Genomic DNA, 17,250 nt, shown 5'->3' with positions numbered 1-17,250 from the left:
ATCAGGCTGCATCTCTGGAGAACATGGACAGATGACGTTTCGGATCAGGTCTGTTCAGGTAGGGTCCTACTGCGAAATGTCACCTATTCATGTTCTCCAGGAATGCTCCCTGACCCACTGAGTTTTTTATTTCAAAATATACTTTATTCAATTGGTAAATATATACAATTTCTGAACCATTCAAACAAAATTCATCCGACATTTTCGGAGACTATACAAACTTTTTCCAGTACAATTTTTTTACATTTGTCAAATTTCACCAAACAGTCCCCCACCAGTGCCACTCTGTGGCCCCTGTCCAAGTAATAAATATATACATGTGTACACAGTGCGAAAATTTCCATCTGACATTTCAAGTTCCACAAAAAATGTCCCCCACCCGTGCCACTCATGTGGCCCTCTGGTGTGGGATACCTTCCCTTAATTTAATTTAATTTGAGGGGCGTCTCCACCATACTGTGCCCCCCATGTCCAGCAGCGGAAGGACCCTAGACTGTGGCCCTCCCCCACCAAGCCTTGGCGTTGGCTGCACCAAGCTTCAGCGAGTCCCTTAGCACGTACTCCTGCAGTCTGCAGTGGGCCAGTCGGCAACATTCCCTGACGGACATCTCGCTCTGCTGGGTGGTGAGCAACGCTCGGGCAGACCAAAGAGCGTCTTTCACCGAGTTGATGACCCTCCAGCAGCACTCGATGTCAGTCTCTGAATGTGTCCCTGGGAACAGTCCGTAAATCACAGAGTCCTCTGTGACGGAGCTGTTCGGGATAAATCGTTCCAGGGACCCTTTCATACCTCTCCAGACTCGTTTTGCAAATCCACACTCTGCAAAGAGGTGGGCAACCGTCTCCTCTCCATAGCAACACTTTGTGTCCTTTTTGAATGTGAAGGAGATGTTTTCTCGTGTGGGAGAATCTAGAATTAGTGAGTCACCCATTTAAGACAGATGAGGCAACGTTTTATTCCCCCAAAGTTTTTTTTCTCATTCGTTTTTTGGGATTCTCATTCTGAAGGATGGGGGGAATGTAAGCAGTCTTTGGTTGTTTTTGAGGTAAAGTTAAATCAATTCTTCATGCGCAGTGGGGTGAAAGGTTACCACAGGTAGATGGGAATGGGGAATTTAGGGTACAGTCTGATCAGCTGTGATCTTACTGACTATGGGATAGAATGCAAATGGGCTACTCCTAATTGTAACCTTTGAATTTTTACGAGCGGGACATTTGATCAGCTGCATAGACAAGAAAAGTTTAGAAGGATATGGGCTAAGCGCAGGTACTGTATATAGAAAGATCGAAACATCGGTACATAGTCATAAAGCATGGAAACAGGCCTTTGATCCATGCCAACCAAAATGTCCCATCTATAGTCCCACCTGTCTGTGTTTATCCCATATCCCTCTAAACCATGTACCTGTTCAAACATCTTTTAAAAGTTGTTATGGCACCTGCCTCACTTACCTCCTCTGGCAGCTCGTTCCATGTACTCACCACCCTCGATAAAGTTGCCCATCAGATTCCTACTAAATCACCCCCCCTTTCACCTCAAATCTATGGTTCTTTATTCCCCTATCCTTGGAAATACACCTATACATCTCTATTAGATCACCCCTCATCTTCCTGCTGCCCAAGGAATAGAGTGTTAGCCTGTCCAACCTCTCCCTATAGCTCAGACCCTCAAATCCTGGCAACATCCTCGTAAATCTTCTCTGCTTCTTTTCCAGCTTAAATATGGGACTAGCTTGGATGGGTTTACTCAAGATGGATACATGATACATTTATTTGTCACATGTACCAATTGGTACAATTAAATGTGTTGTCACCATACAGCCATAAGAAAAATAAACACAGAATATGATAGACTTTAACACAGGTTAAAGGCCCGCTCGCCGGGATGATGGAACTCCGACGTCGGAATGGGAGAACCACCTCAACGGCTTGGACATCCGAATCGGCCACTTCCGACCGGAGTCCGCGGCTCCCGAAGTCCACAGGCCGCGCTGGGTGGAGATTCAACGCTGGCGGCCCTCGGCAAAAGGTCCCAGGACTCCGCGATGTTGGTCAGTGCTGCCTGCGCTGGAAGCTCCGTGAACCACAGCTCGGAGATGTTGAAGCAGCAGGCCGAGAACTCCGGAGTTTCAAACGGCGATCCAGGTAGGCATCGCCCGCTCTGCGGTGAATCCAGTGCTGCGCCGCCACCGCTGAAGCTTTGTCCGGTCCCCGGCAGGAAAGGCCGCGCCAATCCAGTTGGTAGTAGGGGGGGTGAGGACGCGACTCGGAGAATAGTTGCATCCTCGCCAGGAAGTGACTGGGAAAAGGTTTCCCCCCTACCCTACCCCACTCCCTCACATAGAAAAACAAAAGAAACCTCCAAAACACACTTTTAAAACAGACTAAAAATTAAAAAAAGATAAACAGACAGACTGTAGGCAGAGGCTGCCATCAATGCGGCGCCCCCTAGTGATGATCTGGTGCCATGGACAAGTTGGGCCGTGTAGTTTAGTCTGACTTTACTATATATATCTATATCTATCTCTATATATATCTCTATATATATCTCTATATATATATCTCTCTCTATATATATATATATCTATATCTATAGATATAAATATATATATCCCTGTTGGAAGAGTAGAGTTACAGTGCCATCTGGCATCATGTGTCTACAATCTGAGCTTCTTTATTGTCAGAGAAGTCACTTTTTTTCTCAATGCCTGGTAGAGAAGTCACTTTTTCTCTCAATGCCTGGTAGAGAAGTCAGATGGCACTGTAACTCTACTCTTCCAACAGGGAGCACTGCACTTTCATGGTATATTTTAGCGCACAATGGAACAACTATTTGCAGGTTACCCAAGCCCCATCATTGTTGATGACATTCTTGTTGCTGGACAAACAGTTCAAAAACGCGACGCAAACTTAAAGAAAGTTCTGGACTGCGGCAAGGAGATCAACCTCAGGTTCAACCCCCTAAAGTGCGAATTCCGAGTGAGCGAGGTGACCTATGAGCATGTGTTCACCAGCGACGGCCTAAAACCCGATCCATCAAAGACTATTGCAATTAACGAGTTCCTAGCACCCACAGATGTGCTCAGCCTGCAGAGATTCCTTGGGGAAATTTATTCCGAATTTCAGTGAGCTATCGGCCCCACTGTACCAGCTCACTCACAAAGACACTGTTTGGTCCTGGCATGAACAGCAGCAGAGGGCATTCGACACTCTTAAACAACAAATGTCGTGCCCCCACCGTCGATGTTTGATGTTAAGCTATCTGTCACACTGACCTGTGTGTTTGATGTTCAGCTACTTGATGTTAAGCTACCTGTCACACTGACCTGTGACGCCTTGCAGTACGACTTAGGAGCAGCTTGCCTCCAAAGTAACGTGGATGGCAACAGGCCCATTGCCTATGCTTCTCGCACCATGACCGACACGGAACAATGCCACGTTCAGATTGAAAAGGAGCTGCTAGCGGTCATTTTTGCTTGCAATAAGTTTAATTCGGGAAAAACTGTCACGATTGAAACTGACCATCAACCCCCAATCAACATTCTGAACATACCAATACACGCTTCTCCAGGATGCCTCCAACGTATGCTGCTACAGTTGCCGAAGTATGACATTGTTCAAACTTACAAACATGGCAAGGACATGCACTTGGCTGACACCTTGTCGCGAGCTCTGTCGGAAGACGTGCGAGAAACCCATGGATGAAGACAGTTTCATTTTTATGACGGTTTCCTACGTTCCTTTGTGCTGTTTGGAGGACCTGGGTCCAGCCTGCTGCTGACGATACCTTATGCTCGCTCTCCTCCGTCATTAAGCACGGGTGGCCAGACAAGCAATACAGATTACCACTCCCAATCTGGCCCTTCTTTGCCGTTCGTGATGAACTAGTACTACAGGAGTTAATTCCTTAAGAGGAAGAATGTAGATTAGTCTGCCTTTACTTTATATATATCACCACACAGATTATGCATACTGCACATTCCTTAAGTAGGCCAGTCCAGATCTTCATCCCTATCTTGGACACACCGGTCTTATTAGTTAGTGCATCACTGTCTCTCTTTAGATTTGATGCAGACCGCGGGGATGAAAGCAGGTTATATTCCCTCCGCTTGTACTGTAATAAAGACTATGAGTTATAACCGCAGTGTGTGGGTCTCATCATTCAACAGGCCAAAGAGCCTGGTTCCATGCTGTATGACATAACTCATTTTTGCCACACTAGGTTTATGGAATAGGGGGTTCTAATAAGTGTAAGATAAGATACTTGGTGATAGGAAGCAACTAACATACAGCCCATATTGTACACATTCAAAGTTACCACCTGCATTGGATTGCACCTTCACTAGAAAATTGTCCCCACTTCCCATCTTTCTTATTGGAGACCCACAGACTATCTTTAATTAGACTTTACTGTACGCCATCTTGCACTAAACGCTATTCCCTTTATCCAGTATCTGTTTACAGTGGACGGTTTGACTGTAATCATGTATAGACATGTATATGATTTTCACTGTAACTGCAATACACATGACCATAAACTAAACTGAAACAATTGCCAAAATATTTAATTAATGGTATTGAAAGACTAGAAGGCAGAAATCTGTAGCATAGGAAAGTAAAGAGAAACAAGCCCAGCGGCTCAACTTCCCAACACCGAACAACATGGCCCATCTACACTAGTCCCACTAACCTGCGTTTGGCCCATATCCACCCAATCCTGTCCATGCACCTGGACGGTGCAGTAGTACCTACTTCTTTCTATAAACTACAGTATAAGGTATTTCATGATTAAAAGCCTTTACTCCAATCGGCCAGCCACACATTAAAGAAAACAGTACCACCTCCATTTTTAATTTAAAGAATGGGCTTTTACTCATCTGGTTTCCAGCTTGCATTAGTCTTGTCTCCAGTCAATACAGACATTATCCATATGGTTGTGAAGAAAACAGCTATGGTACATCTCCTTCTGTTACTTCTTTGTATTCTTCTGTTGGAGATGGTTGGCCTCAGGTCTGCATTCCCCACAGCAGTGTGGCCGAGGAAAGGACCTTTGCAAGGTGTGCAGTCCATTTCAATGCAGAGTTCCCGTGAAAGATAAGTCCTCCATTGCTTGTGCACCTACATAATGCTAGTGACATGTGGGTGGTCCGACAATCAAAATAAAGACAATGAAAATTACAATTCCATTACCTAACGGAGGAGAAGAATAACATTTGGGATTTCATTCAACTCACTAAATAGCCCGTAACATCTTGCAGAGAAATCCAATTTTAACAGTCTGTTTAACAGTCAGAATACTAGCATTGCTCATCTCAAAAATAGCCAGAAATTTGAACCAACATAATTACTGACAAGATAGGCACAAAAAGCTGGAGTAACTCAGCAGGTCAGACATCATCTCTGGAGAAAAGGAATAGATGACGTTTCAGGTCGAGACCCTTCGTCAGTCTGAAAGTCATGGAAAAGGGAAACAAGAGACATTGATGGTGATATAGAGAGATATACTGTAGAGCAAATGAATGAAAGATTTGCAAAAAAGTAACAATGATAAAGGAAACAGGCCATTGTTATCTGTGGGTTAAATGTAAACGAATCACAGACAATGAGACTCAACGAGACAACTTTGAAGCTGGAACAATGATTTGAGCGGGGAGGGACGGAGAGAAAGAGGGGATGCAAGTGTAGCCAGAATACATTTCATCCAAAAATAAACAATGACTCATTATGTGCCTCCACTTAGATAACACCTTTCTCTTGCGATAACAACATAATGTACATCCTGGAAATGTTCATAACCTACTTTCAACAGAGGTGTAGAAGACTGCACGTTCTCTTCAGGCCAGGCCAACCCTGCAACACCACCAGGGCAATGGGCTCAGATGTTCAGGTCAAGAACCTTGCGCTTACAACAACTGGGACTTGAAAATGGGGCCAAACTGGTGACTCTGTATACTGTCTCAGTGTACTACTGCTATATACTAGTACTGTATCTGAGATGCCCATCTAAAATGTATAGTTATCGTTTTACTGAACTGTATACAAAAATGAATTTCACTGTACCTCGGTACATGTGACAAATAAAATACCATACCATACCCTGATTTATTTATAATTTAGTTTAGAGGTACAGCATGGAAACGGGCCCTCTGGCCATGCGCCTGTATTCTAGGTCTATCCTACAACCTAGGTACAATTTACAGAAGCCAATTAACCTACAAACCTGCACATTTTTGGAGTGTGAGAGGAAATCGGAGCACCCAGAGAAAACCCAGGCGGTCACAGGGAGAACGTGCAAACTCCATGCAGACAGCATCCGAGTTCAGGCAAACCAGGGTCTCTGCTGCTGTAAGTAACTCTACTGTTGCGCTATTGTGCCGGCAAATTTATCAATTCTGATTATATTGCAAAATACGGTCATGTCTACCAAAAACTCTGGGGCATTGTCAAAACATGCAAAACTAAGCTGGAGTCCAGCTGTGGACTTTTCCCAGCCTTTCCTAACATCAATCATGGGCTTGGTCCTTCCCCTTATTCTTTTGTGGCTCCCTCACTACAAAATAGACTTCTACACCACAGACTTCTACATTCGGGAGGAGATGCTGGGTGCTGTTCTGGGTTTTCGCAGTATCCTTCGTTTCCCACAATGGTGTGATGTGGATCTTGCAAGTCGGATCACTGTGTGAAAATCTGTAATGTACCCAACTGTGCTACTAGATTACAAATATTTTTCTACTATCTCTTAAATACCTTTCATTAAAATGCACTGCTTTTAAACAGTAAAACACAATCTCATCGGAATTTAATTTTTATGGGTAGCAAATTTGAAACCCCGGATATATTTTGTACTAAGGACCAGAACATTTATACAGCTTTATTTCTGTGGAAGTCATTTGCTCGTGAATCTTCATAAACATAATCAATAGATTCACAGAAAGGACAAAATATAAATGGTCTGTGGAGAGAGTGAGTAACTAGACTTGTAACTATATTATGCTGCTGCAAGTAAAAATTTCATTGTTCCATTGTCAGTACAGATGACAATTAAACTCGCTTTAGTCTTGACTATTTAAGCAGTATATAAAATTTGAAAGGAGAAGAGGTGATACAAAATACACTTAAATGCTTGTTGTGAAATTTGTCTTAGGATATGCACAGATAAAAAAAACACTGATGATCATACAGTAAAAGATGATAGGTTGTCAATATCAAAGCCAGATGTACGCCTTGACACAAATGTTTCACTGGAAGGCCTTGCAGAAATGTTCCATTTGCTTAAACACCAGATATCTTGGAGAATCTTCAAAAAATAAAATCTGAATTTAACGCCAATAAAGGCATAGAGGACAGGGTTCAGGCAACAATGGAAAAAGGCAAAGGATTTTGTCACCGTGCGGACAATTGCCATCAACTTGAATACCTCACAGTTCTCTGTCCAAAATATGTCATAAACTACAACCACATTGTATGGCACTTGACAAATTACAAAAGTTGCCACCACAGCTATTACAACCTGTAAAGCCTTATGCCTCAGGAAATTTCGAGCTTGGAGAAGCGTTTTAATTATCAGAGAGTAACAACAGACCATGATGAACAGAGGTATAAAGAAGCCGAGTGTTAGTTGTATTGTTGGAGCAACTGCTTTCCCTATATTTGAATAGCTTTTTGGGTATCGAATCTCGCACACCGTTTTTCCTGTTGTGTTAAACTCGTAACTTGTGCTAAAAATGAATGTCGGCATTGATACAACAATTCCAGCGATCCAGATGACTATGCAAATAGTTTTGCTGTAAACCAGTGCCTTTCCCCTGTAATTAAAATACTTTGTTGCATGAACTATAGCAACATATCGATCAATGCTAATGACAGCTAGCAATAACATGCCACTGTTGAAGTTGATACTGTATATGCCCATCAAAATTTTACACCCAATATCTCCAAAAATCCAACCTCCAGGGACGTCCACAGCCCTGAATGGCAAGGTAACCACAAACAGTATATCGGCAATGGCCAAATTCACCAGATACATGTCAGTCATAGTCCTAACTTTCTTGTAAAACATGTAGGTGAGCACTACCAAACCATTGCCGATTATGCCAATGATAGTGATGATTGAATAAAAAATCGGAATGAACAGCGATGAAAGTCTCTTGTCGTCACTCGTGCGACACAATAATTCCACATCTCCATAATCAAAAGAAGTAGTGTACTCATATAACAAAAAGTCTTCATATCCTGCACTGGAATCATCCATTTTTTTTGGCCGTTGTGTCTACAAGACATAAACATAATGAATGATTGCTAAAGTACAGAACAATAAGATTGTTTATATGACTATAATTGTTAGACAAAAAAAACATGCCAACCTTTCAATGGTTCAACACCAGATACTTCGCAGCCTTTACTAACTTTTTATTTTCTTTATTGTCCCTTGTGTTAGGTGACTTAAACTTCTACAAGTACAACACAGAATGCTGGAATAACTCAGCGGGCCAAGCGGCATCTCTGGAAAACATGGATAAGCAATGTTTTGGGCAAGGGTCCTTCTTAACTTCCCCGATATTGACTGGGACTTATTGTCAAAGGCTTAGACGGGGCAGAATTTGTTAGGTGTATCCAAGAGGGTTTCCTGAAACAGTATGATCTACTCGAGGGGACCATACTGGCCTTTGCATCGGGAAACGAGTCTGGCCAGGTGACTGGCGTTTTAGTGGAAGAGCATTTTGAGAACAAATAAAAACAGGAGATTAGTTTAACTTGGCATCATGTTCAATACAGACATTGTTGGCTGAAAGGCCTGTTCCTGTGTGGCACTGCCCGATGTTTGTTGTAAGCCCTGCTGTCAATTACATACAGTAGCTAACTTTAATTTTCAACACATCTGAATGTTCTGGTCATGGATATAAGATAGGTGATGTTCATTTAGGGGTCTTATCACTCTTGTGCCTTACTAAATTGGGGCCAACCCACCAAATACCAGCCCAAAGGGTGACATCAGAGCTCAGGGGATTCAAATGGGATCCAACAGAAGGTAGCAGTCTGTACAATTACATTAAAATAGATTGCATTCTTATAGAGTCATATGGTGCAGAAACAGGCCTTCAGCCCAATTCATCCATGTCAACCAGGATGCCACAACTAAGCTGGTCCCAGTTGCCCGCATTCTAAACCTTTCCATCTACCTGTCTAATTAATTGCTGTTATAGTGCATACGTCAAGTACCTCTTCTGGCAGATTGTTCCATATACCCACCAACCTCTGAGTGAATTAGGTGCCCCTCAGGTTCCTATAACATCTAGTCCCTCTCACCATAAACCTATGTCCTCTGGTTCTTAACCCCCCCCCCCCCCCCCCCCCCCCCCCCCCCCCCCCAGGCTGGGTAAAAGACTGGGCATTCACTGTATCTATTCCCTTCATGATTTATACCTTTATAAGATCATCCTTCAGCCTCCAAGGTAGTCCGAGCCTGCCCAACCAATAGCTCAAGCACGCGAGTTCTGGCTACATCCTCGTTGGTCTTGATAAGATATAATAACTTGGACTAATAGGCATGGCCACAATTTTAAACAATAAGGAAGTGTGTAAAATCCTGAAGGTTTTTTATGGAGAAAATAAAAGCAAGCTCTTTCCATTTACTAAGGGATTTAATGCAAGATACTACAGTTAAAAGACTGTGGGGTAATCTAATAGAGGTATATAAAATCATGGGAAGCATAGTCAAGGTGAATGCATAGTCTTTTTCCCAGGTTTGGGGAATCATGAACTAGAGGGCATAGGCTGAAGGTGAAAGTGGAACCTGTCGGGCAGCCTATTCACACGGAGGGTGGTACATATATGGACAAACTGCCAGAGAAAGACATACAATAATAAGCTATAAAAGACATTTGGACAGGTACGTGGATGGGAAAGGTTTAGAGGTTCATGGGTTAAACATGGGCAAATTGGACTTGCCTGGAAGGGGTATCTTGAACAGCATGGACGAATTGGGCCGTGGGGCATGTTTCTGTGCTGTACAATTGTATTGAGGTGGATAAGCAAAAGGAACACCATGCAGAATAAGTTTGTTATTACATCAACAGAAGTACTGGATTAACAGCAGGCCAGGCAGCATCTGTGGTGAACATAGATAGGTGACGTTTGGGTCAGGACCCCACCACAATTCGCTTGAAGGGTCCCACGTACTAGTCTCATGTACTACTCCATTCAGTTTCACATCATCAACAAACGTTAGTTCAGTATATAATATTCTCTTTTGTTATAGAGGTCCCAGAATAGATCGTCAAGGAGCATTTATTTGTAACATTTCATAAATCAGAAATAGGCCCTTTGGCTAATCAAATCTGCTCAGCCATTCAATCATTGTTGATCTATCTTTCCCTTTCAACACCATTCTCCTGCCTTCTCCCCATAACCTTTGACACCCTGACTAATTAAGAACTAGAGAACATACAAACTCTGTACAAACAGATAAATGATGGCCTTGGCATCATATTTGGCACAGGCATTGTGGGCTGAGGGGCCAGTTCTTGTGCTGTACTGTTTTACGTTCTATGTCTCGGTTTCCATCATCCTCTTACATTCATTGCCCATGTGGATGGTGGAAACAAGAGACCATCAAAGATTTAACAAGGAAATCGAGTAGGTAGCTAAGGAAAATAAACATGTAGGGAGGGAGTAGGGGGAAATAGATTTTATCAGACTGCTGTGCAGAGAGCCAGCATGGAGTCAAAGCATGGATCTCTTTCCATGTCTTCATTGCACTATGATAATAGGAATTTGTTGGATTCCCATAAACTTGTTGTAGAGCTCGTTAAATAGTTGCTAGTGCCATGCTCATTGACATTGAGCAGCACACAGTGTAGCGCTGCAGTTTCACAGCTCCAGCAAACTAGGTTCGATCCTGACCTTGGCTGCTGTCTGTGTGGAGTTTGCACATTCTCCCTGTGACCACCTGAGTTTCCTCCAGATGCTTTGATTTCCTTCTATATCCCAAAGATGCTTGTAGAGTGCCCACGAGATGGTTTCTTAGAGCAACTTGTAGTTGAGCTTGCCAGGGAAAAGGCAATTCTGGATTTGGTATTGTGTAATGAACAAGATTTGATTGGGGAATTAAAGATAAAGTGACCATAATATGATAAAATTCAACCTGCAATTTGAGAGGGAGAAGATGAAAACGGATGTGTCGATATTAGTGTTGAGCAAAGGCCACTACAGAAGCATGGGGGAGGAGCTAGCTAAAGTTGATTGGAAATGGACCATAGCAGGAATAACGATATGACAGTAATGAAGAATAATACAGAAGATGCAGGATGTTTAAAGAGGATAATAAAAGTTTCTTCAGATATGTAAAGAGTAAGAAAGAGGCAAGAACAAAGCTCCTAAGTTCATGTCATAGGAGGATAATTAGGCCACTCGGCCCATCGAGTCTACTCCACCATTCAATTATGGCTGAACTATCTTTCCCTCTTCACTCATTCTCCAGCCATCACCCCATAACCTTTGACAGTGTAGGTGGGGCATGTTGGTTGGTTTAGCCAAGTTGGGGCAAAGGGCCAGTTTCCATGCTGTATAACTCTATGAGCCTTACTAATCAAGAACTTGTCAATCTCCACAGAATAATGAAATTCTTCCTCATCTCCTTTCTAAAGGTACATTCTGAGGCTGTGGTCCAAACTGACCCAAAAGAGCTGCAGCTTGTGAACCGAAGTCACGCATGTACCACAGATGGTGTTTTTTTCAGGAACTGCTGACTGGATGTCAGTTAATCACACTGCAGGGTTTCCTGTCCTCAACCAGTTGCGACCTATTTTGGGTTGGTTTGGTTTACAGCCTATCAACATTGGAAAAAAGGTGCTCGACACATCCTGCTACCACAGAAAGACAACATTTAAAAAAATCTTTAAAACCCTGCTACAAATTTGTTCGTGCTGCTGTTTCAGAAGGGGTGGTAACTTTAGACTTTATTTTACTTTAGACATTAGACTTTGGAGATACAGCACGGAAACAGGCCCTTCAGCCCACCAAGTCCGTGCCAACCAGTCATCATCCCATACACTGGCATAATCCTACACACTGGAGACAATTTTACAATTTTACCTCAGCCGAAAGACCTACAAACTTGTATGTCTTTGGAGTGTGGGAGGAAACCAGAGCACCCAGAGAAAACCCACACGGTGTAACTTTTCATGCAGAAACACATTCACAGCCTGAATTATGAGGGGTTACCATTGGTGGTTTAATTTAGAGATACAGCATGGAAACACCGACCATCGATCACCCGTTCACACTGGTTCTATGTTATCCCACTTTCTCAACCACTACCTACACACTCGGGGCAATTTACAGAGAGCAAATAACCAACAAACTCGCATGTCTTTGGGATGCGGGAGGAAACCGGATTACCTGGAAGAAATCCACGCAGTCACAAGGACAACATGCACACTCTACGCAGACAGCACCCTAGGTCAGGATGGAACCCGGGTCTCTGGCGCTGTGAGGCGGCAGCTCTATCATTGTGCCGACCACTGGTGGTGTTAACCTTTTGCAGGCAACAAATGTATTAACTTACAGAAAAAACTGGGGGGACCGCAAAAAATAAAACTTACTCTTAAACTTGCTCTTGCGTTCCAAGAGGGGGTCTTTAAAAACCAGACAGAGATTTATTTCTCTGTGCTTTAGTCAGTTAGGAGGATGTCTATAGATGCATAATTTTCAGTATGACAGCCAGGTACAAGACTGGAGCCGCACATCAACTGCCTGTTGAGAAAAACAACATATGATTTTAATTTCTGTTGAAATGAAACACGAGCCTGAGTGTTCAAATCAGTGGGAAGCAGCCAAACACGCATGTATATTGAGCATTGGTTGCATTGCAGTCTACTATTGTTCAGTTGGCACAGTGGTTCAGCGGTAGACTTGCGGCTGTCTGTGCGAAGTTTGTACTTTCTCCCTGTGACAATGTGGGTTTTCTATGGAAAAGACGTACAGGTTTGTAGGTTAATTGGCTTCAGCACTCCAGCACTTTGTATCTTTTTCTGCCTTCTCTTGTTTGCTTGATTCTTTTTCTTTTGTTCTTCTTTATAGATTTCCGTCAACACCAACAGATCACTGGCCACTAGGACCTATTTTCAGAATTTTAATGTGGGTGGACCTTTTGTTAAAATAGGCCAGGGGGAGTTAGATGAGTCTTAGATTGTTTTCTCTGGAATGTCAGAGATTGAGTTTAGTTCAGAGATATAGTGTGGAAAGAGCCCCTTTGGCCCACTGAGTGTGCTAACCAGCAATCAATCGTACATTTGTTCTATGCCACACACAAGGACAATTTAGAGAAGCCAATTAACCCACAAACCTGCATGTTTTTGGAGTGTGGGAAGAAACCGGAGCACCTGGAGAAAACCCATGCTGTCACAGCGACAATGTACAAACTCCGTACAGACAGCCCCGTAGTCAGGATCGAACCCGGGTCTCTGGCACTGTAAGGCAGCAACTCTACCGCTGCGCCACTGTGCTGCCCATTACAGCAGAAACTTATTAGAAGTATATGATATTATGGGAGGCATAGATTGGATAAACAAACAGAACGTTTTTCCCAGGAAGGAAATGTCAAAGACTAGACCATGTTCAGCACAGACATTGTGGACCGAAGGACCTGTTCCATGTGCCAGACCAATCTTTTTCATCAGGAAAGAATTTGCATTTAAGACTTATTCTTCATACCCTCAAAGTGACACAATGGGCTTAATAATTCATTACAAAATGCTAGATTAATTCAGCAGATCAAGCAGCATCCTTGGAGAACGTGGATAACTATCGAAGGGTCTGAATCTGAAATGGCACCTTTCCATGTTCTCCAGAGATGCTTCTGACCCACTGATTTACTCCAGCACTTTGTGTACTTTTGTGTATTAACCAGCATCTGTCGTTCCTTGTTCCTACTTAATAATTAATTCATTGTTTTTGCAGTTTTGCAGCAGAGAATGCTGTAGATACTCAGCTGGTCAAACAATAGCTGTGGAGCAACAGAGTTAACTTTCAGGTTAGTGATCTATTGCAACCAGTTCTGATGAAAGGTCATCAACTTGTAACCCTGGCTATTTGTCTCACCACAGAGGATGTTTGAAATCTGGAACACACTATATGTTACAACATTTTGAGATTTTAAAAATCAAGTCTGCAATTTATCCCACCAGATAAAGCATAAAAAGAAGTTTAATTTGACACCTAATTCACTTTCATATCTTCAGTATCAAAAAGTTATGGCCATTTGCATACTCGGAAATTAGCATCTTCTTCCCTATTGCTTTTCCATTGACTTAACACAAAAGTTGTGATCGAGGACAGTCAAAAGACCATAACTTTCTTAAAAATCAAGAGAACTGAATGAAATTTTCAGTTATTATAGATTGAAACATTCTGAAACAAATATAAAACATCTTACTTGGATGACCTGAAATTAAAGCCTTTAATTAGTTAATTACCCAATTGTAGCTAATTACAAAATTGACCGTTGTAATAGTAATTAACACCTGGAATGCCTTGAAAATTCAAAAATGTGATATTCTCAAGATCAGAACTTTAATATTATTGTATAATATGCTGTAAATCCATAACAGATAGGTAAATACATTACAATTTCTTGTAATAGACCGTCTTTATGGAGAAGATCAGTTGCTAGCTGGTACATTGGCATATCATAATCAGTAGTATCATCATACTCCTCAGATTGTAACCAATAAGCAACTCTGTACACCTTGTTTTTCCTCAACTTTTCAATTTTGGCATTGTAAACTACAAGTTTTTGCACTTCAAACCACGCATGACATGCCTTTCTGCCCACTACTTTCCCATTAAGAAAGTCCTGTAGATTCCATTCTTAAGGAAAGGATATATTTTTTAAATAGCCTAAGTATCCAAATAACAAACTAATCCCATTCACAGAAGAATTCACAATATAACATGATTTTTAAATCTCACTGTCATGAATTTATATCCCAGATGGAAGGAATTTAATGTTTAATTCCCATAAATTAATCTAGAAAAATCCACTCAATATAATCAAAAAATTATTTTTTTTGCACAATACATGGGACTAAAACTGATATTTAGTATAAAAATATTGACTGTGGATAGACAATAACACAAAATATAATCGATTTGGATGCTCTTATGACATTATTGTCCAAAAAAAAGCATTTAAATCATCTTGCGAGTGGGTGTTTCTGGAACGTGATCGATTGGAACGTTGCATTTGCGGTGAATTTGAACTGCATATCGGCAGGAAAAACACTGCCGGTTTGTATGGGGCCTAAATCACATTTTCGCAACGTAAAATTAGATTAAAGCCATCCCAAGAAGCACGTTTAGATGTGAAATACATGACTTACCCTTTGTTTTGTCCCGTTCTTGTGATCCGTCACGTTGTAGGCGTTGAGGGCGTTCGAAGACGCTTTTTATTTTAATCTAATTATTAAATTGTCAGGAACGGAAATCCGAATGATTTTTCTTCAGCAGCTAGCAGCCCGAGGAAATCCGCCGCCGACAGGCAGTAGAAGACTGGATTTTAATCCCGCCCCCCTCCCTCAAAGGCGCCAAAGTCACGCACACAGTCAGTAACAGAACTGCAGCGCCGCTGAAGGTAAGATTTGTAACATCGCTACTATATGAGTGAGTTGTGAGGGAGGCGAAGACTTGTAAGCAGTATTTAGATGTGCACTTGTACTGACAATGGCATGGAAAATGCATTACCGAATAGTGAAAGGCCTGGATAGAGTGAATGTGGAATGGATATTTCCACTAGTAGGAGAGTCTTGGACCAGAGGGCATAGCCACAGAATAAAAGGATGTACCTTTAGAAAGGTGATGAGGAGGAATGTCTTTAGTCAGAGGCTGGTGAATCTGTGAAATTCATTGCCACAGACGGCTGTGGAGGCCGCCATTGGGTATTTTTAAGTACGAGATTGACAGATTCTTGATTAGTAAGGGTATCAGTGGGCATGGGGAGAAGGCAGGAGGATGGGGTTGAGGGAACGTAAGATCAGCTATGATTGAATAGTGGAGTAGATTTAATGAGCCGAATGGCCTAATCCTGCTCCTAGAACTTATGAAGGCATTAGGTTGCATAGGACACAAAGTATTACAGTAACAGGTCAGGAGCCTTCTTCTTCTTCTTCAGAAGTAGTCTGTCTTAGTTACTCTGGCACTTTGTGTCTTCTTTTGCAAACCAGCATCTGCAGTTTCTTGTTTCTCCAGTTTGATTTAGTTGTGCACAAATTGATGACTGATTACCTCCAATACAATGTGCACAGGCACCCTCACCATTATTACTGGGAGAAATCCTGGCCAGAGCTCCATAAATGGGTTTAGTATTGACAATGGTGCAGCTGGTAGAGTGGCTGCCTCAAAGCGCCAGACACTTGTTTTTGATCCTGACCCCGGATGCTGTCTGTGTGGAGTTTGCACGTACTTACTGTGACCACGTGGTCTTCCGTCAGGTTCTCCGCTTTCCTCCCACTTTCGAAAGACTTGAGGCTTTGCAAATTAATTGCCCTCATTAAATTGCGCCTAGTGTGAAGGGGGTGGATGAAAAAGTGGAATCACATGGAACTAGTGTGAATGGGCGATTGATTGTCGGCGTGGACTCAGTGGGCCGAAGGGCCTGTTTCTATGCTGTATCCCCAAAAGATCTCCCCTCGGCCTCCTACATTCAAATAGGAAATAAACCCGGCCTATCCAATCCCTCCTCATAACTACAACCATCCATTCCAGATAATATCCTGGTGAATCTTTTCTGTTCCCTCAATTGCCACCACATCCCTTCCTGTAGTGTGGTGACCGGATCGGCACATGATATGGGATCAGTATTTTGTACAACTGCAAAAAGGCACCCAAAAGGAAACGCCAAAGGGTGGAAAATGATTCTTCTTCTTCGAGTCCGTTGCAATCTCAGATGTCGTTCTGCCAGTATCTGGCGCAGGTCACAGCTGGTCGGGTCGGTTCAGCCAGGTCCTGGGGGCTGCACTGGGGGGCGTCGTCACACTCCAGTAGGTGGGACATTGTCTGTACTGCTCCACAGCTGCATGTGTCTTCTGCCTGGTAGTTCCATGCTTTCATAAGTGCTTTGCACCTCCCCTGCTCCACTCGTAATTTTGGAAAATGATTGGAAAATATATTAACTTCCTTATTTTTTGTGTGGCTTAAAGGTGTCTCAGGAATTTCTCTGAAACATTGGAGGTTGAAGAGAGACCTAATGTATGT

The 17,250-nt window shown here is 42.5% G+C and overlaps 1 protein-coding gene across 1 annotated transcript; it reads right to left on the bottom strand.

Moving 5' to 3' along the window:
• Positions 1–6,546: 6,546 nt before the first annotated feature.
• ccr6 (C-C motif chemokine receptor 6) lies at positions 6,547–8,263 on the bottom strand. The gene has a single exon (XM_033025008.1). It carries the CDS (start codon positions 8,249–8,251, stop codon positions 7,175–7,177), a length of 1,077 nt encoding a protein of 358 aa, XP_032880899.1. The 5' UTR covers positions 8,252–8,263; the 3' UTR covers positions 6,547–7,174.
• Between the last annotated feature and the right edge of the window lie 8,987 nt (positions 8,264–17,250).

Source organism: Amblyraja radiata, chromosome 8 (assembly GCF_010909765.2).
Source record: "Amblyraja radiata isolate CabotCenter1 chromosome 8, sAmbRad1.1.pri, whole genome shotgun sequence".
Classification (NCBI taxonomy): Eukaryota; Metazoa; Chordata; class Chondrichthyes; order Rajiformes; family Rajidae; genus Amblyraja; species Amblyraja radiata.
This window is presented reverse-complemented; position numbering and strand designations above follow the sequence as displayed.

Coding starts and splice junctions, on each gene's coding strand:
- ccr6 (XM_033025008.1), bottom strand. CDS start 8,251: ATGGATGATTCCAGTGCAGGATATGAAGACTTTTTGTTATATGAGTAC.